Genomic DNA, 21,804 nt, shown 5'->3' on the forward strand with positions numbered 1-21,804 from the left:
TGGGTTAAATAAAACTGCCCAGCACGCTGAGCAAACATTCCTAATCACTGGGTTAAAACAACCCAATCACTGGGTTTGTCCATTTTCAACCCAACTTGGATTGTATTTGACGCAGCATTTTTTTTGAGTGTATATTTATCAATTCAGACTTTTTTTCTCAAGTTTGGTCAAGTGTTTCAGCACATAGCGTGTGTATTCCGTATCAGTAGTGTGTCTAATGGTTACAAGGTATCTGTTAAGTGTGTACTTCCTGCTTTGTGCCGTCTCTCTCTCTCTCAGCCTGTTGTGGCTCATTTGGCCTCTGACCTCGTGTGGCACTCTGGGGCCCTGCTCAGCGCCAGACTGATTACATTAGAGCACTGATAGCGGACGATCTCCCTGCGCCCCACAAATGATGGATGAATGTCTCTTCCTGTGGAAGAGAAAGATACTCCAATACCCCCCTTCCCGCTTCCTCCCTCCAACCGCTGCTGGCTCACTGCCAAGCTGAGCTTTATATGAGGAGGCCCCGCGTCTGTCCTCTCTCTTGTGGCATGGCTTCAGACAGTGGCATTCCACCGTGTGGGAACTCGGCGCAATCTGCCCCGGACTAAGAGGGAGGGAGAGATAGGTGCACACTGCACAGCTGCCCAGGTCCAATCAAAGTGAGAGTGTTGATGGACAGGTGGCGCAATCAGTCAGAGGTGTTTCTGTGCACTGTGACCCCAGTATGTCAAGTATGTTAATGGATGAAAGATGGTCCCTTGGCTCTTGTGATTCTGATACACTCCATCTTTGTACACATATTAGAACCTAATATAGAGGTCTCATTTTTTAGATGAGCGGAGAGAGTGAGACACGGTATATTATATAAAAATGTCTTATTGTCGGTATGTTTTGTTGCATCTGACAGTTTTGAACTGTTGTTCATTTTTGAACAGTTTAACCACTGATTAAATATACCATTAAACCATTATTGTGCTGTATAAGTGCAAAATTCAAAATTCCATTAAAAAAAAAAAATTAAATATTAAAGCATCCAAAATATTTTATAATTTAAAAAATATCAATTTAATTGCATTGGATAACAAAATATCAAACCAGATTGTTCCGTCAAGCAGAATTTCGTAGTCATTTTTCGATATACCCTTTTAAAAGTTTGGGATTATGATTTTTTTCATGCTTTTGAAAGAAGTGTGTTATAAATCAGAATCATAATTTTGGTCTTGTTTTCCAAGTATCCTCAAAACATAAAGATATATTTTCTTGGGTAGCAAAATTGTAATTTGTTTTCACAGAATATATCTAATACATTTTTTAATGAATTATTTTATTTATATTTTTTTATTTTTGCATGCTTAAAAATATTTTATTAATGTTATTTTTTCATGCTTAAAATATATATATATATATATATATATATATATATATATATACTGCCATTCAAAACTTTAGGATCGGTACGATTTTTAATGTTTTTGAAAGAAGTCTCTTCTGCTCACCAAGGCTGCATTTATTTGATCCAAAATACAATACAAGCAGTAATATTGTGAAATATTATTATATTATATTATATAAAATATTATTTTATTATATTATATTATATAATCCCATTATAATAATATTAATATTATTATTATCACTGCTTTCTATTGTAATATGTTGAAAATGTAATTTATTCCTTTAATGTCCAAGCTGAAATTTCAGCATCATTACTCCAGTCTTCAGTGTCACATGATCCTTCAAAAATAATTCTAATATGCTGATTTCAAGAAATATTTTTTATACTATCAATGATGAAAACACTTGTGCTGTTTAATATTTTTGTGGAAACCGTGTTTAATTTTGTTCAGAATTCTTTGAATAGAAAGTTCAAAAGAACAGTATTTATTTGAAATAGAATTTTTTGTAACATTGTAAAATCTTTGCTGTCACTTGTGCGTGTTTGCTGAATAAAAGCATTCATTTCTTTCAAACAAAAACAACAATAAAAATCTTTCTGACACCAAACCTTTGAACAGTAGTGTGTGTATATATTCAAACACTGCACTTTTTCCAATAAAATGTTTGATATATTTTAGGTAGCTTCCAAAATTTTTTTTTTTTTTTTTTTTTTTTTTTGATATTGTGCTAATAATGTGCTAATCCAGACATATAAATCATACATACAATCATGCACTAGACATATACACAGATAACAGACTGGGGGGAACAGAAAATGGAAAGTTTAGGTGCCTCGCTGTGGCTGGCAGGCAGTGTTTTCTTAACGGAAAGTGTTCTGCATGCTGCAGCAGAAATGTTGATAAAGGCAATGGTGGGTTATTATTGTTGTGTTGGCATGGGTTAGAGTGGATTAAGATGCAGCGGGTGGGTGAAAACAGCATTAGTGCCAGTTAAGGGCAGCAGTAAGGGTGGGTAGGTTAGTGCTTGTGCATTTGGCAGCAAGTGTGTGAAGGCAGAAAGCACTGGCAGCTCCAGGAGTCAGGGAGGGACGGTATGGCTTTGCTTGGCTTGGAGAGCTGAAGAGCCAGCAACTTATCAAATCAGTTTAGGTTTTGTTTTGGTAAATAGCAACTAGGATGATTCAGAGAATAAATACGTCTTGAAAAAAAAAAAAATCTCACAGGTTGACCAGCTTGAGAAGAAAGGGATGCTGTGCTCTGGTCTGTGCCTTGGCACTCACATACGGTCCAGCTGGCTATGACTCTCAGAGAGTGAATGTGCTGCCTGTTACAAACACACAGCTCTGGACACTGGCCTCTCTGACCCACAGCATCTGGAGCGCCTGGGAGAACAGGAGCATGGCAGGGACATGTCTGATTCTTTTCTGTCATTCTTCTGGATCTGTTTGTGGAAACGTATGCGATTTAAATTACAGAAAGGGAAAATTAAAAAATGGGCACATAAAGAAGTGAATCGTAATTTTGTAAAATATGTGTAAATTTTATGTACATTCACATGAGATGAAGCCTCTGTTTGTATTGGTAGCCTGTTTTATTTTACATGGAGTGGGTTGCCTTATGAAAGCAGAAATCACAAACTACCAACTGATATGTAAGGAATGATTGAAGACGGGCCGTTGAATTATTAGAACAATAATGCACACCCAAGGTGGTAATGTGGCCATGACGCATATTCTGCTTATATTGTATTATGGTTACCATGCCTCACGACGTTGTTCAGACATTTTATTTCAAGACATTTGTCAGGTTTTTGTACTTAAAATGCTCTTGTGTGCAGAACTAATTTCTTATGAATTTCATCCCAAGCCTCCATTCCCATTTCCAAAATGTCATTTTAGAGCTAATAACAGAGGCTTGAGCCATTCATAAGAGATACAGAGAGACAGAGGCAGAGAAATTGATTAAGATTGTCAAATTACTTCAGTCTGTGCGTCTCTCTACCATTTTTGGCAGCTGCTTCTCTACTAACAGCAAAGCTGAAAGTTTAACTACTTCAAAAACATTAGCTGCTTTCCACCGCAGGAACTTTCCCAGGAACTAGGGACTTTGGGGTGGTACTTGGTGTGTTTCGACCATAGAAACCAGGGTCTAAATGAAGTTCCGGGTAAAAAAATTCCCCTCAGAAAGTCCCTGCTCACGAGGTAGTACTTTTTCAAAATTCAGGAACTTTTAGGGGTGGGACTTGGGTGCTGAACATGCTGATTGGTTGAGTTCACGCAGCATTTTGATTGGTTGACTCCATGCAGCATTTTATTTCAACCACCATTTTTAAAAGTCTGTTGCAGTGTGTGCAGTTGTTTGCTATTTGAATCAACATTGGAGTTTAAAAAATACAACCGATGGACCAATGTCGAGGTTCAGTCTTTATTAAGCTTATATGCAGAGGACGAAATCCAGTAGGAACTGGAAAGTTGCGACCAGTCCTACATCACCAGACTAAATCTTCACGGTACTTTAGATCGCAATGGAAACGCAGACAGCAACAGGTCTGGGGGAAAAAAGTTCTTGGGACAAAATTGTTCCGGGTAATTTTGGCGGAAAAGCGGCTATTGACGTTACTACCTTAGTGAGAAATGTCGTGTGGCTTTTCAGCTGTGAAACTATTTTAAAGATAAAGTTGTAGGGCAATGAAGACAACGAGTTGCGTGCTTGTGTATGTTTCTGTGTTTGTCTGTGCTGTATGTGAAAGAGAATGTGCTTTTTATAATTTTGTGGGAAAAACATGGAAATAGTGTGTCATTTTTATCCTATTGTTTGTTGTATTTATTTGCTTAGTGGGTTCTGGTTCTTTTGCTGTCGTAGGCTGTAAGGACCTTTGAAATAACTGAAATCATTTGGCAAAGTGATATGAAATGTTATGCAGTCAAGACCTGCATGGAACTACTTTAGCTGTGTGTTTACTGGAAAATGATTGCACACCTAAGAACATTCATCTACTGATCAGAATCAAGCATTCATCAGCCCCCGTAGTATAAAGTATCTTAGTAACCCTTCATTTTATTGGATTCTTACAGTATTCATGGCCAGTGTTGGAGAAAGTTACTTGATTCTCTCAGAGCTGTCAGTCAATAAATGGAAAACAAAGTAACTTGAGTTACTTATTTGAAAAAGTAATTCAGATATTTTGTTGTAAATTTAAAAGTAATACGCTACTTTACTAGTTACTTGAAAAAAAGTAATCTGATTACATAACTTGGGTTACTTGTAATGCGTTACCCCCTACAATGTTCATGGCTGACTAAAAATTGTGCATTTTCTGCAATGGCTTTTGAGACAGAATACTTTTGCATGATGCTGCATCCACACCACTAGGTGTCAGTATAAGTCCAAGAGGCTATATTGGCCAGTGCAACAAACAAAAAACTACTGAGTGCACCTTTGTGTCATTTTGTTTGATTTTTTTTAAGTGTTACTTTCCATGAAGAGATTATCCTTGCTTGACTTCATTTCATGTTTTCTTTCATTTATTTGACTCATTTTGTGTGTGTGTTTTTGGTTTGTTTTTTCGAACCTCAGACCCATTTCTTATAAAGTCAGTCTACCTGCTCAGCTCTTGTGGAAATATATATATCGTAGACTCAACACTCTCTAAAAATACTCCTAGTTTTTTGCATTGGCTCAAATTTAAAAAAGTCAAACTGAATGGACACAGACATATAAGTATATATGCACATGCTTATGTACTTTTCATTTTTTTCATTTTGTCTACATGTGCCGTCAACAGATCAAACCATCGGACATATTTTGGCGGGAGGTATGTTTATACTTGTGGCTTTTTTCAGACCCCTAAGTTGTCTTATTCAGCTGCCCAGAAAAACAGCTCTGTGAGAGAGAGAGCAGCCAGGTAAACATATTCCAAACACAGACGCGCTTTGAGCGTCTCTAGAGTCATAGACTCCAAGACCAGCCCTGGGTGAAAGCTTAAGTAGACCACACGGTTGAAGCAACAGTGCGTAGGCCGAAGGGGAAATGGGCAAATCGGGGGAGAAAGTCCTCAGGGGCCTCTCGCTGCCAGACCTGCACCGCGCTGGGCTCGTTCTTCAGATGAAGCTCTTAGACAGTGACGACAGATAGTGGAATAGTGTGTTTGGGTGTGTAAGAGGGTGTGTAGGTGTGTGGGTGAGAGGGTAAATGGGAGTGACAGGCTTAGCTCGGACATTCATGTACGTCACAAAGTGGGCGAACGGTCACATGTAATCTATCGGAAAAATATGAGCGCTCACTTGTCGACTCAATAGACAGCCATGTTTTGTCATGTTAACGGAAATTTAAATGAATCAGACATTTGGTCTAGTTTCCCAGGTAAATATCCTCAAAAAATAAAGATATATTTTCTTGGGTAGCAAAATTATAATTTGTTTTCACAGAATATATCTAATTGCCAAATACATTTTTTAAAGAATTATTTTATTTTATTTTATTTTATTTTTGCATACTTAAAAATAGGAAACAATTGCCTATATATATATATATATATATATATATATATATATATGTGCAATTATAATTCATTATATAATTCATTAATTATATTTAATAATTTTTTAATGATGTTTAGATATTTTACTGGAAAATAAAAATGCTCATTATAAAAACAATTAATGCAATGTTCACATTCACAACATGCCCCCCAGATGCTAATCAAAGTGACAGGTTATTTTATTTTTTGTACAATGGACCAAATAAAATACACTTTTTAAATGGAAAATTTGAAACTTGCAAGTCATAATGCTAATATATACCATTTCCCCCCATTTTCCTACTCAGAGACTGAAAGCTGCCCTTGCCCACCATCCGGGGGGCATGTCGAATGGCAGCATGAACTCCATGGGTCATATGATGGAGATGATGCCATCGCGGCAGGATCAGGCCGGTCACCACCACCTGCACTCTCACCCTCACCAGCACATGCAGGGCCCACCCCACGGATACCCACACCATGCCCACCACCACCCCAGCCATGCACAGAGTGCCCATCACCACCCACAGAGCCACGGGCACCACAACACCCACCCGCCCCACCTGCACCCTGCACACGGACACCAGACCTCTCCACACCAACCCATGCACTCCGCTGCTTCACAGGTACTGGACTGGGTTGAGGTTCTAATGCTCTATTGAACTTACTCGAGTTTACTTGAGTCATGTCAAATAAATGATAATAAAAAAAGTTAAACTGGGGCTCAGTTATGAACATCTGGCATAAAATTAAAAAGTGTTTTTATTCAGATTTTATTCAAAAATACTGTACATTACTTGAATACACCTCTTTTATGTAAGCCTGAATAAGCTGGCAAAATTAAAAAAAACTGAAGTTATCAGTCAAAATTTTTGAGTTAAGAAATTCAAAGTTTAAGTACGCAGAACTGGCTCATACATTATTTTTGTACTCATACATTTTAATTGCTCTTAACTTAAAATGTTTGAGTAAGTTAATTCATACATTTAACTTAAAATATCATGTAATCTGAACTTAAATATCTTTAGTAATGGAAACTTGTCTAGCTTTAACACCCCCATAACAGTAACTCTTCTAAATAAGCATAGCAAAACATTAAAGATTATTAATCTCCCACTTAACATTAATCTTCTTTTCAAAAAAAAAAGTTTCACAGACAAGGCTTAAGCTAGTTCTAGACTAAAAAAGCATGTTTGAGCTGTTTTAACTGAAAGCAACTTGCACTGACATATCTTAAAATACAATGTTTTAAGTAATGTTTTTTTCTAGGGTACGTTTATAAAAGCTACTTAAATGTCCTAATTGATCTAAGGCCTAATCCTGGCTTAATCTAAACACTGTCTGTGAAACCAGGCTTTCATTTTAGCATTTACTCTCCCTTTCGAGTGAAATAGAAATCCCAGCCCAGTTTCAGGAAAATTTAAGTTTGTCTAAATTAAAAGAAAGTTCATAAATCTCAAAACAATGAAACAGTTCAGTTTACTTAAAATGTGTCAGTTTTGTGAACTCAAAAGAAAAAGAAAGTTCAAAATACTCATAAAAGTTGTTTGAACTAATTTGTTTAATTTAAGTTTACCCTACTCAAACCAATTAATTATTTTGAGCATTAGGGTTTACAGTGTAATAAGTGTTATAATTATAATAACACTATATATCATATTATTATAAGTATAAATTTCAGAATTGTACATCTGTCTTGATATAATAATGAAAAAAGATTAACAATTGGCATAACATTTTAATGTTTATTAAAAAAAAAAAAAAATTTAAGTTTTCTTGAAGTAGTTATTATTAATATTTAGAAAACAAAAACCTTTGTCTGCCAAATCGAAGTCATGTGATGTGACCAACATACAGACACACAGAAAAAACATAAAACAAGAACTTATATCATAGAGAGACCCCTGCAGACTCATGACTGTGTGTCAAGGTCAATAAGTCTCATATAATATCCGATAATTTGACCTCATTATGAAAACGCAATGTTAGTTCAGGTTGTAAAATGTAATGTAAATGTGCGACTCCTCAAAAACTTGTGATATTTCTAATTCATTATGTTTTAAAAAAGTCTTTTTACCTTGGAAAATATATTTAAAATCTTTTCTAATAATAAAAAAACATGTACACTCACATGTATTCAAGCTGTAAGAAAATGTACTGTATGTCGTAAAGTAAATGTAATTTAAAACAGTATGTTATGTTTTACTTGCACCACATGACATTTTTGTTGAAAATGGTGTAAAAGTTTTACAAAATAATATGAAATCAAGAGTACATTTCTAAGAACATGGAACATGTGTTTTAAACTAGATTTCTAAAATATTTTTTCTGCTTTTATCGTGGTCACTCTTATATGTACGTAAGCTTGTTTCCGCCACTAAATAAAAAAAAAAAAAATTGAGACTTTTTATCTCACAATTCTGACTTTTTTCTCAGAATCGCGAGATATAAATTTCTGAGAAATTGCGAGAAGTAAAGACAGAATTGTGAGATGTAATGTCAGAATTGCTATATATATTATGTCAGAATTGTGAGATATAAACTCACAATTGCGAGAAATAAAGCCAGAATCGCGAGTTATAAACTCACAATTGCATGTTATAAACTCGCAATTCTGACTTTATAACTCACAATTGTGAGTTTATATCACACAATTCTGACTTAATCACTCGCAATTTCAAGTTTATATCACACAATTCTGAGAAAAAAAGTCAGAATTTTGAAATAAAAAGTCACAATTACCTTTTTTTTGTTTTGTTTTTTATTCAGTGGCAGAAAGAAGCTTCCACATATATGTATGAACCTTCAAGTCTGGACACTTAAACTCTTTAGGATGACTGAATCCATCATTTTGTGATTCAGAAATTCTGCCTTAATGTGTTATTAAGCCAAAGAAGGGGCCCTGTATACATACAAACCATCAAAGCCACTGCATTTTCCATCGCCTCCAGAAACCTGTAATGATCTAAAGACAGCAAACATGGCAACTGCCAAGCATGTGTCAAAGAAGCTTTTTGTGGGCCTTGTGCGCTGGTAGTGGCCCTGTTTCTCAGGGTGTCGTAGAGTATTGGTCCGAGTGTACGTGTGCAGTGGAAAACTGGGCCCTGACACCTCTTTATGAGGGTGGGGCAGCCTGTAAATCAGACTGCTGTTTCTCACGCCCAGACGTCCATCATAGGGCCGTAGGGCCACGTGTACAGGGCACATGTTGTTTTAAAGAAAACTCCCAGACAGGAAGTTTCTGGCTGGAGAGGTCTGAACGAGGAGATGTTTGGCAGGTGATTGGCCAGCAGCCAAGTCTATGAATATGAATATGATGCCTCGGGAGAGAATGCAACCTCAGACTTTTTGTTGTCCTGTATTTTACAGTTATCTCCGGCTGCGCAGCAAATGCAGCCGACGCAGACCCTTCAATCCCCGCCGCCCAGCGGAGGTCGTCGCCGGCGTGTCGTGGACGAAGACCCCGACGAGCGCCGACGGAAATTCCTGGAGCGGAATCGCGCAGCCGCCACACGCTGCAGACAGAAAAGGAAAGTGTGGGTGATGTCGCTAGAAAAGAAAGCGGAGGAGCTCACCCAAACCAACATGCAGCTGCAGGTCAGAATCACTCATTCACACACTTCTCCTCAGCTGAAGGCCTCGGTTCTTAAGCGTTAAAACGCACTTGACTTTGGAACACACACTGAGATGTATTTCACGCGGGGCGTCATATTTCACTCTGTATTAGCTTACGCTAGACCACAGAAGCTCATAAACACCCTTCATTTGACAGCTGAAGCTACTGTAGATGGAGAGCAGAAGGGGACGGCTGTGAGGAGGCAAGGGTCAATGGGTTATTGAGGTCTATAGAGTAACCAGAGCACAGCCAGCTGCAGCTGAATGTGTGGTTTGTAGGCCAGTAAAACCTCTGAGTATCACGGCACATTTTGAGGTTTCCATTTGAACGCATCCATTTAGGCTCTCAATAGACCTTGAATTTGCATAGAGGTTTACCTGAAAGATTGATGCCGTGTGTATGTAAGTCTATTTTTGGAGGATGTGTTGAGTATATACTGCATTGCCCACAACTTAAACCAGCCTAAACTGGTTTTCAGCAGGTATCCCTGGTTGTTCAAGCTGGTGTTCAGGTGGTTTAGCTGGTCGGCCATCTGGTCTCGTAGTCTAACCACATGACACGTGTTTAAAGCCCATCTAAAACCAGGAAACCAGAACAGCCTGACCATCTTTGGGTGGTCTTCCCCATCATGCCACATCATTCACTCTCTGCTGTTCTCCAACCTCTTAACCTGTCTTGTTCGGGGACACAATAGTGAATGTTCGCTGGTTGCACTTTGTGTGGTTTGAGCCTTTCAATTACCACCAGCCTTTGTTTTTAACCACTAGGCAACCACCCTCTTATCTAAAGTTCCTACTAGGGCTAGCCGATGTAAGGATACTTCTGATATATTCACAATATAATTCTGTAGACAACTTTGTGAATATTGCAAATAGATGCTGTTTACACTTAGTGCAAATAGTTGTAGATGCTATTTACACTAAATGAAAATAGCAATATATTCTATTTACACTCAGTGACAATAGCAGCATTTTCTTAGCAATATGCTAATTACACTAGGTGAAAATAGCAATAGATTCTATTTATACCATGTAAAAGTATCAGTTCTTTGCAATAAGAGTAAATAGTAATTAGATGCTATCTGGTGGGCCGAGCTAGTGTAAATAGTGTTTTCCAACAAGGGAGCACTTTGCACTTAGTGTAAATAGACACTCCGAATATGTGCAAGTTTGATTTTTAAAGGGTTAGTTCACCCAAAAATGAAAATTCTGTCATTAATTACTCACCCTCATGTCGTTCCACACATGTAAGACCTCCGTTCATCTTCAGAACACAAATTAAGATATTTTTGATAAAATCCGATGGCTCAGTGAGGCCTGAATTGACAACAAGATAAATAACACTTTCAATGCCCAGAAAGGTACTAAAAACATATTTAAAACAGTTCATGTGACTACAGTGGCTCAACCTTTATGTTATGAAGCGATAAGAATACTTTTTGTGCACCAAAAAAACAAAATAACGACTTTATTTAACAATATCTAGTGATGGGTGAACACTGCTTCGTGTAGCTTTGAAGCTTTATGAATCTTATGTTTCGAATCAGTGGTTTGGAGCGTAAAAGTCATGTGATTTCAGTAAACAAGGCTTTGTTACATCATAGAAGTTTGAAAATTTCGTTCGCGTGACTTTGGCAGTTTGATTCACGCTCCAAACCACTGATTCGAAACAAATGATTCATAAAGCTTCAAAGCTTCACGAAGCAGTGTTCGCCCATCACTAGATATTGTTGAATAAAATCGTTATTTTGTTTTTTGGCACACAAAAAGTATTCTCGTCGCTTCATAACATTAAGGTTTAACCACTGTAGTCACATGAACTGTTTTAAATAGTACCTTTCTGGGCATTGAAAGTGTAAATTAACTTGCTGTCAATTCAGGCCTCACTGAGCCATCGGATTTTATCAAAAATATCTTAATTTGTGTTCTGAAGATGAATGAAGGTCTTATGGGTGTGGAACGACATGAGGGTGAGTAATTAATGGCAGAATTTTCATTTTTGGGTGAACTAACCCTTTAATTATGTTTTGTGATCACTCTGTCTCATTACGTTTTGTAAATCCTCTTTGTCTTATCTCAGAGAATCAGTTCAAGACACATATTCTGTGGCATAGTGTCTCAGAAATGTTCATTGAGGTCTCTGTGTGCCAATTTACATATATTTACATACTTACACTGTACCGTTCTATAGTTTGTGGTGGGTAAGATTGTGTCTTATGCTCACAAAGGTTGCTTTTATTTCATTGAAAATACAGTAAAAACAGTAAAAACTGTGAAGTATGCTGAATTATCAACATTATTACTCCAGTCTTCAGTGTCACATGATCCTTCAGATATCATTTTAATATGCTGATTTGATGCTAAAATAAAAGTTGAAATGGTTGTGCTGCTTTTTTCAGGATTTTTTTGATGAAAGAATAAAAAGTTCAAAAGAACCACATTTATTTATTAAAATAGAAATCTTTTGTAACATTATAAATGTCTTACTGTCCCTTTTGATCAATTTAATGTATCCTTGCTGAATAAAAGCTTTAATTTGTTTAAAATAAGAAAATGTGTGAAAAATATGTAGGCAAATATTTCTGTTTATACTGGTGCATATAAATACATCAAAACAAAAATATAAAATATTTTTTTTCCTTCCATTTAGTCAAAAATGTGGAAAAACATGCCTGATTGTTACAGTTTTTACTGTATTTTGCTTTTTGCATTAAACATTATAAATTAAATTAGCTTTCATTGAAATGAAGGTTCCTCTGACAAAAACAAAAAACAAAACAAAGCAAAAAAACATTTTTTAATCCAAGCAAATACATAAATATCAAGATATATATTTTATACTGTCAAAAGGCTGAAAAATACTGAGACATAATTTCACCCAGTCCTAGTTTCCACCAACAATAGAACAAAATATGTTAAATGTGTTTGTTTTTCTTTGTTATTGCATAGTTTGACGAGGTGGGACAGAATGCTCATAGACACCCTGGCACTCCCTTAGTCCCACTGTTCAGGCTTGTTTTGCCTTATCGGAAATATTCACCCCACAGTCACAAACATGGTACTGTACCTGTCAAAGCGGGGATTCTTCTCCACCAACATCCCTGAAACGCTGCCATGTTTTCATATTGGTTCTGCTAAATAGTTTAATCAAATTCAAGAACTCTGTGTGATCTGACGTTAGTGTTTCCCACAACGGTAATTGCAGAGAATTCACCGCCTGTTCATTATGAGGTTTTCTAATGAGACCCAGACTTGTCTGGCCTTTAATTCAGTGTGTCTGCTGGGAGGTTTGATGTGAAGCTGCCAATACATCCACCAGAGTCCTTTTCCAACATGTTTGTCATAATTATGTTAAGTATTGTATGGTTTATGACAAAAACAAAACATCATAAACATGTGTGCCTTTGTTTAGATATGTTTACATACTAAGGAAAGAACCATAGGGGTTAGCTGTCACAAACGTGATTTCACAAACATGGCTTAAATTTAATCTTAAACTACGAAGGCATTTCAATGAACAATAACTCTTAAGCATTCAAATCCAGGCCAGACTGTATCCAGGAAACTTTGTGAAATATACATGTTTTTTATCTGTGAAATAATGAGGGACATTTAGTTTTGCTTGAAATGTTATGTTTATGTTTATGTTTGCTACACACCAGAAAAAAATGTTTTGTTTTATGTCTTTTGCTAATGTGTATGATTGGATGTTTCACTGAAGTTATTCAATTCCTGTAAACACATAGAGACTTTTTGTGAGTGTTTCATATTATTATTGTGTTTGTTGGCAGAACGAGGTCACTATGCTAAAGAATGAGGTGACACAACTGAAACAGCTTTTATTGACACATAAGGACTGTCCCATCACCGCCATGCAGAAAGAGTCTCAAGGTTACCTCAGTGAGTACTATCACGCACCCACATGGCCAGGGGTGACATTACATAATAACGGATGTGTATTGTTTGTTGGATACACCCACTGATATAGATACTTGTGACAATTTTTAAATGTATGGAGGCTGCCACTCCCTGGTTATAGGGGAGGGGATAACTCACTCATTTTCTCAGTCACTGAAGAACTTGTTGTCTTAGTGGTGTTTATGATGCAGGAAATAGAAATATTGTTTCCATTTTCACTTTGAAGTACAGTTAAAGCCTTCAGTAAATGTCTTTCTAAACTTCCAAATTCATCAATAATCCAAATGTTTATATATTCATCAAAGTGTGGTGTTTATTGTCTTTACATTATTGTTCAGTCTTCTCATAGGAAAGAGAAAAATTAAAAAATGAGATCTCTTCAATATCTCAGTTGTATTTCCTAAACAGCAAATAGTCAGACATACAGATGGATGGATGAATGGATGGATGGACGGACAGACATACAGATGGATGGACAGGCATACGGATGGATGGATGGAGACATGAATGGATAGATGGAAGGATGGATGGAGTCAGACATGGATGGATGTACAGATAGACATACTGTATGGCTGGATGGATGAATTTACAGATAGACATGGATGGATGGATGGATGGATGGATGGATGGATGATGGGTAGACAGACATACAGATGGATGGACACACATGGATGGATGGATGGATGGATGGATGGATGGATGATGGATGGATGGGTGGATGGATGGATGATGGATGGATGGATGATGGATGGATGGATGGATGGATGGATGGAGACAGATATATGGATGGATGGATGGATGGATGGATGGATGATGGATGGATGGGTGGATGGATGGATGGATGGATGGATAAGAACAGACATGATGGATGGATGGATGGATGGATGGATGGAGACAGAAATATGGATGGATGGATGGATGGAGACAGAAATATGGATGATGGATGAAGACATGGGTGGATGGATGGATGGATGGATGAATAGACAGACATGGATGGATGGATGGATGGATGGATGGATGGATGGATGGATGGATAGACAGACAGATATATGAATGGATGTATGTATTTATGTAAGGATGTATGTAAGGATGGATGGACACATTAAGTGATTGACAGATAGACAAACAGATGAATGGATGGATGGTTGGATGTATGGATGGATGGACAGATAGATATATGAATGGATGGATGGATACATTAAATGATTGACAGATAGACAGACATACAGATGAATGGATGGATGAAAAGATAGTCTGACATATGGATGGATGGACAAATAGAAAACCCTACAGATCGATGGATGGAAAGAAGGACAGATAGACAGAAATACAGATGGATAGACAGAAATATGGACTGATGGATGGATGAATGAACAGATGAATGAACGGACGGATGGCTGGATGGGAGCATGAATGGATTGATGGATGGATTGAGTGATGTAAAGATGTGACTGCCAGACAGATGTGGACAGATATGGACAGCCGTCAGACAGACATCTTCATCTCTCCTCTTGTCCCTCAGGTCCAGAGAGCAGTCCAGCAGGAAGTCCCACCCCTGTAACCCAGCAGCAAGTCATCCAGCACAATACCATCACCACCTCCAGCACGGCACCCAATCACCGCACAGATATTAACCCCATCCACTAGAGACTCGTCCCCCTGACGCCCCCCCCACGCTGGACATCCCGACTGCAAACTCTGGACAGGCTCACCTCTGTGCCTCTGTGGCAGCTTTTTCTTCTGTTTGTAATTTGTAAATGTAAACTGATTAACATTTTGTTTAGTTCTGTTTTGTTTTATAATACCATTTGAGTCCGCTTAAAAAAAGAGAGTCTGCATAATTCATCGGGCACCATCTCGCTTGTCAAGAACATCACTGATGGGTAATTGTGAAAACACGACTGCTACATCTGTTCCTGGATTACTACTGGACAACTGCCTTTACAAATTACAAAATTCAGAGAGCTGGATAGCTTTTGCTATGAATTTTCCATTGCCAAAAAGATGCTGTCCTTTTGTTTCTGTTTATTGTTATAACAAATACTCTCACATTCCCTTTTTCATCTAATACAAAAGGATAAATTAGGAAGGTCAGTCTCCATTAGGAATTCATAATGAAAGTAACCTGAAGCAATATGAATCTCTGACATGCTCAGCAATCTGATTATGTTCACTTGGTCATTCGGACCAGAATCCAGATCAGGTTAAGTTCAACCTATTAGTTCCTGTCATTTCAGATATCATTTCAAAAGTTATCTTTTGAAAACAAAACAGCTTTGACTCCTTAGCTGGTAGAGATCATGTAAATGGAATGCATTTATCAAGCTCACACAGGCTCTTGTGAGCATATGCCCTGCTGAACATGTGTGAGATTTCAGAGCATTTCCAGAATGCTGAGATCACAGCTGCAATCGTGTAGCATCAGGAAGACATCTAACTTGGCGTTTTTATCCGAATGTTTTAGAAGATGCCATCAGCTGTTTCATTTTAAGCTGGTGTAACTTCTGGTCAAATTTACCCCCGAGTCAGTTTACGTACTGCTTTTACTGGCAGTCATTTCAGTATCTGTTTCGAATCAGCGAGTCGACTAAGTATTATGCAATGTATTCTTGAATACATTTTTTATATGTTAAATACTCATACAATGGGCCTTCTAACCCTATCCAAAACACTCCTCGAGTGCATCTTGCACAAGAATAATGCCATGGAAAACTTTTGGAAGGATTTTGCTTTACCTGAGGCTATGGAAAACTTCCACGTGAGCCAAATGCATTGTTAAATGATTCTTAAAATCAGCTTTCGTTTTGGCTCAAAGTATTGTTTAGAACTTCCTTGGGCATTCTGACTGTGAGATAAATTGAATTTAATAGGATTTATTGTGATAGGATATATTTTGATAAGTCCCAGTTCAAAGTTCTGGTTTTCCTGTTGAAAAAAACAGCATATGCTGGTTAGGTGTGTTTTGAAGCATGGCAACTGGTTTGAGCTGGTTTATACTGGTCCTTAGTTGGTCATAAGCTGGTTTAAGCTGGTCCTGAGCTTGAGCTAGTTGCGTAGGATATGCTGTTTTTTTCAACAGAGTTGTTTGCTGCCTATAGGAAATCATGAGGCTTCCTTCTTGACATGGACCAAGGTAAACTCTGCACTTGAATATAGTCCCTATGAAACTGTCAAACCCTTTAAGGTTCTGGAAATGTGCTGTTGAATTGGAGATGTTAGTATACAGCTAGCATCTTACTGTAAGGGGCCGTTCACAAAGAACACGTTCTTGCGTTTAAAACACTGGATGAAGCACGAAAGACAAGAACGAAAAGAACGCAGGTTTTTGAGACGTTTTTGCGTCCGTGTAGCAGATGTTTACATAGAAAAATGAAGGGTGCGTCTCAATCAGCTCCCAAGTTTACTAGTCAGGCCACTGATCAGGGTGTCGGCCATTTTAAGGGCTGTCTCAATCGTGAAATCCTTCCAGTACACTGAAATGTTCACTCCCTAAAAAAGCCCCCAATCCACCACAAAAACCAGGGAGCATCAATGGTCCCTTACTGGAAAATACGTCACAATTTCTGAAGCGCGAAACATAAATCGTACAAGCCAACTCAATACATTACGTGACAGAATATTTGAAAAGATGAACTATTATTTAATTCCAGCATAAAGACACATCACTAGACAGTAGTGAACATAATCTAGCTAACATTTATAATTAATTTATGGCTGAAATATTGCAGGGATATGTAACAATCAAAATATTTTTCAGACTGTACCTTTAAAAGATATCAGTCCTCCTGTTTTTGATAAATAACAGTGGTGGCATTTTACAATGCAAGTGCTTTGTCATGTTGTCAGAAACATCCCAATGTGTAGTGAGCCAGGTTTCTTACACTGTAAATTTTTTTGTTGTTGTTGTTGGTTTAACTTGAAAAAGTAAGTTACCTGGTTGCCTTAAAATTTTGAGTTCATTGAAATTAAAAATTTGAGTTGGTTTAATCAACAGAAACCCAAAATATTATGTTATCTGAACCACATTAATTATCTAAGTTGATTTGACAAAAGAAAAAATGTTGTGATAACAAATCATGAAAATAATTTTTTACAATGTAGCAGTGCCGGAATTTGTGCAAATGACATACTCATTCACAACCTAGGGAGCTGATTGAGATGCACCCAAATAAATGCTGCGCAGTAGAACGTGAAAACGCGTTCTGTGTGAACTGGCCCTAATAATAACATTCCAATGTGAACTTGTGCCCTTTATGTAATTTTAAGGGATGCGTGTGCAAAGTCCTGTATACCTCACGAGTGTATGATCACGGACCGATGAGCTGTAAGATGGACACTGTCACTTACATTAAATCCTAAATCCCTTTAAGGCTGTGACACACCAAACTGGCATCAAAGAACTAGCGGCGGCAAATGCCGACGTTGTTTTCGCCTTGAACAGCCAATGGCCAACTAGCATGTACGTTCTGCACCTATGTGAGAGGTTTCCATACCAGCAGTTGGCAGTTGTCTGTGTTCGTCATTCATGAATATGAATCATGTTGATCATTTTCTTCATTCCAGACAGTTTTTAAGAAATTATTCGCATTTTGGAATGCGAATTTACATGATGTACAACTAGAAGAATCTTCTCGGGAACTTTGTTTCCTAAGCCGAACAGCCAATCAGAGTGATCGCAGCCGACGGGGTCCAACTAAAAACTGACCTGACAGATGTGTCTGCTTGGTATGTTATGGCCTTTAGTCCTGTTGTCCTTGTCTAACTGCAAATAATGATGCAATTTGGTCCACTTCTGTTTTTCTCTGCTGGGAAAATGTAGCATTTTACTATTTCTTCGCAGGTACTGATCTAGACCGATCTAGACACTGCTTTCCAAATGTCACTATGTGCCTGAATATGTGTCTTAAATACTCACATAGCGAAGAATGTCAGTCCTTAGTAATACCTTGATATCATTACATTTATTTTCAATTCAGGTTGAACTTTAAGGCCTTGACATTGTTTAGCTTTTTTGTAACGACTAATTACTAGTGTTTTAATGCAGACACTGTTTTGTTTTGGACTCATTTTGGTGTTATTATGGACTCTTCTACCAACCCAAGGAGGCCTGTGATGAGAACACAGGCCAGCTGGACATGTCTTAGCATCATGTGGAGAGATGCACCAAAATGTTTCCCCTCTGCCGAAAAAGGGCCTTTCTTCCAGCAGCTAAGCTCAGAACTCTGTTTCATGTTTTTCACAGTTTGTAGAGGATTTTCGTCCCTCCTAAATGGAACATATTGATTCCCTTCGCCTTTCCTCGCAGCACTGTGTTTGGAACACGAGCGTGCAAAACGACCTCCACATTGAGAGGTGGAAATCTTGTAGCTGTCTATGCACTTTGACCTCTGTGTGCAGCAGAGGGTGGAATAGCCATATAGAAGACTCAGCGATTCCCAGTTCCCACACCAGCGAGAGCCAGCCACTGTCAATCTATGGAGCAATGCAACTTGTGCGGGCCAACCGGAATGGAGCCCGGAATGGGTCGCCTCAAGAAGGACACGATTTGAACCCTGAAGGCTCGGGTTGGGCGGCGTTCAGTACGGTGCTCCTGTAGCTTTAAGACTTAAATTGTCCCTATAGCCTGTTTTTCACACTGTGAAATGGGTGACATCAAGGTGAACTGGAAACATGATTGTGCTTTTATTGTTGATTTTGTTGGACCTTTCAGTAGATTGGTTGTTTCCCAACATCTTCTCAAAAGGATAGTTCACCCAAAAATGAACACTCTCTCATCATATACTCACCCTCAAGTTGTTTCAAAACTCGTATTATTACTTTTATTCTGCAGAACACATTTTGACGAATGTTTTTGCTTGTTTTGTCAGTACAATGAAAGTCAATGGGGTCCAAACATTTCAAGCTCCAAAAAGCACATAAAGGTTTTGTAAAAGTAATCTAAACAACTTTAGTGGTTTAATCTAACTCTTCTAAAGTGATATGATTATGTTGTATGATGAATAGAGTGACATTAAAGTGGTTGTTCACTCTCAAATCAAAACAAAACATTGATCAACTTGTAGGCTGCGTTCGAATTCGAATACTTCTCTACTATATAGTACGCGAAAAATAGTATGCGAACAGAGTAGTATTTCCGAATTCATAGTATTCGAAAAACAGTAGCCAAAAAGTACCCGGATGACTTACTACTTCCGGCGAGATTCTGAAGTGCGCATACGATGGACACTTTACTATCCCCTGAGGCCACGGGAGAGGATATGTGAATGGAGTTGAAGGGACGTAACTGACGCTGGTAGGTCATGTGACAGTAACAACATGGCATATGTACTACGTCCGAATTTATTCATACTACACGCATTTGTACTATATAGTACGTACTTTTTCAACGGTCATGAAGTAAATTTAGATTCAAATGGAGTACCTACTCAACAGTACGCGATTTCGGTTTTACTGTATACAGAGCCCAAATCAAATATTGCGACACGTCAGTAAGGTCAAACCTCATTGGTTCTTGTGTCATGACATCATGTGGCACACAAGAACTGATGAGGTTTGATATTACTGACATGGCACCATATTTAATAAATAATTTTATATTTTACACTACCTTTATGTTCTTTTTAGAGCTTGAAACTTTTGGGACCCCATTGACTTTCATAGACAAAAACCGCTGAGACATTCTTCAAAATAAGTTCTGTCTTCTGGAGAAGAAAGTAATTCAGTCTGGAACAGCATAAGCGGGGCTGGTGCAGTCACATTTACCATTTTTTAACAGATTTATGTGGGCTATATTGTAATTTCAATAGCAATCTATAGTAATTTTGCATGTGGTCAGAAATTTCCCCTCGCTGATTTGCAACTGATTCGCTACGTTGACCAACACAAAGCTGCTTTGTTTGAAACTGTCAATAGTGTAGAAATGTATGAAGCACAGCTCATACAGAAGACAATAGACAACTGACCTTTCTTGCCTGCAAAATTTTGCTAATGTGATGATAGATATTTTTGGGTGTACTATCCCTTTAAGCCAACATTCAATATTCTTTTGTGCATGTAGCATCGTAATCTGGTTTCAAATGGGATTCTGATGACCACATAAGGTGCGAGTTTCAGTGTTTTTGGATTGTGAGCTTGAAAGTTAACTTGAGATCTGTGTATGCATGTATTTTCACTCCCATTGGTGTCTCAGACCCCACACTCACAAGTTTTGCAGTGTTTAACCCAACATTATGATCAATAATATGGTGGTGGGAGGGGCCTGCTAAACAGCAGTTTGCATCTCCAAGGAGGACTGTCAACAGTCTAAAGTTGCATTGTATTTCATCTCCTGCGTCTTGACATTTCAAAGCAAGGTGGTCAGGAGCGTATCTACGCAGGGCCACGTCATCTCTTACCCAAACAACATAACGTACAAGAACACATTGAACTGGAAATATTTCACTTGCTCTCAGTGAGTAACAGACATTAATCTCAAATTGTTGATTTGGCACCAGTCCTTGTTAGGATGGGTGAATGGATGACTTTTGTAATAGCATTCTTATAAAACGGAGGGAGAATTTTGTGTGTGCCTGAGTATATGTGTGCTTTTGTGTGCATTTTTTTTTTTTTTTTTTAGGTGGAGGACAATGAATACACATTAATAAAACTATAAATGTATCATTGCAACAAAACTATAAATATTGTATAAATTCTCATTAATTTTTGTAATCTTGTTCCTGTAATGCAACCACCTTTCTTTTTGAAAGGAGTACATGTTTGGTACTTGTTTGTAAATAATGTTTGCATAGCACTTGCAGTCTTCAAATGTTTGCCTGTTCATTTCGGAGCTGAAACATTGCATTGTTTGTTACGCATATTGAATTCATGAATTCACACACGCTTGCATAACTTTGTATATTTTATATGTTTATTAATGCCTTGAACAGTTTGTGTTTATGCAAATGTACAGATGTGAAATCACAACAGCTATATTACAATATGAAAATAAAGCACTTGTTCTGTAACAAAGCCATTTCATGATTTTGCCACTTACAAAAAATTTCAGCTTGTGTGTGTGTGTGTGTGTGTGTGTGTGTGTGTGTGTGTGTGTGTGTGTGTGTGTGTGTGTGTGTGTGTGTGTGTGTGTGTGTGTGTGTGTGTGTGTGTGTGTGTGTGTGTGTGTGTGTGTGTGTGTGTGTGTGTGTGTGTGTGTGTGTGTGTGTGTGTGTGTGTGTGTGTGTGTGTGTGTGTGTGTGTATTTGAAATAATTTGCAATACTATGACAATTTAAAATACAGGAATAAATTAATTTTTAAAATACTCAGTTATTTTAAATTGTCATAATATTGCAAATTATTCCAAATGTTTGACTGTATTTATACATATTACAAT

The 21,804-nt window shown here is 37.7% G+C and overlaps 1 protein-coding gene across 2 annotated transcripts in view; it reads left to right on the forward strand.

Moving 5' to 3' along the window:
* Nucleotides 1-21,441, forward strand: part of creb5b (cAMP responsive element binding protein 5b) — a 90,520-nt gene extending 69,079 nt beyond the window's left edge. The window contains exons 8-12 of one of the 2 annotated variants that reach the window (XM_051866070.1): nucleotides 5,167-5,196; nucleotides 6,210-6,527; nucleotides 9,271-9,498; nucleotides 13,308-13,416; nucleotides 14,957-21,441. In XM_051866070.1, coding sequence (XP_051722030.1) covers nucleotides 5,167-5,196; nucleotides 6,210-6,527; nucleotides 9,271-9,498; nucleotides 13,308-13,416; nucleotides 14,957-15,081 — 810 coding nt within the window. In that variant the 3' untranslated portion in view covers nucleotides 15,082-21,441. The remainder of the gene's footprint in view (nucleotides 1-5,166; nucleotides 5,197-6,209; nucleotides 6,528-9,270; nucleotides 9,499-13,307; nucleotides 13,417-14,956) is intronic. The other variant, XM_051866071.1, reaches the window with a different exon arrangement.
* The last annotated feature ends 363 nt before the right edge of the window (nucleotides 21,442-21,804 follow it).

Source organism: Ctenopharyngodon idella, chromosome 16, assembly GCF_019924925.1.
Source record: "Ctenopharyngodon idella isolate HZGC_01 chromosome 16, HZGC01, whole genome shotgun sequence".
NCBI lineage: Eukaryota > Metazoa > Chordata > Actinopteri > Cypriniformes > Xenocyprididae > Ctenopharyngodon > Ctenopharyngodon idella.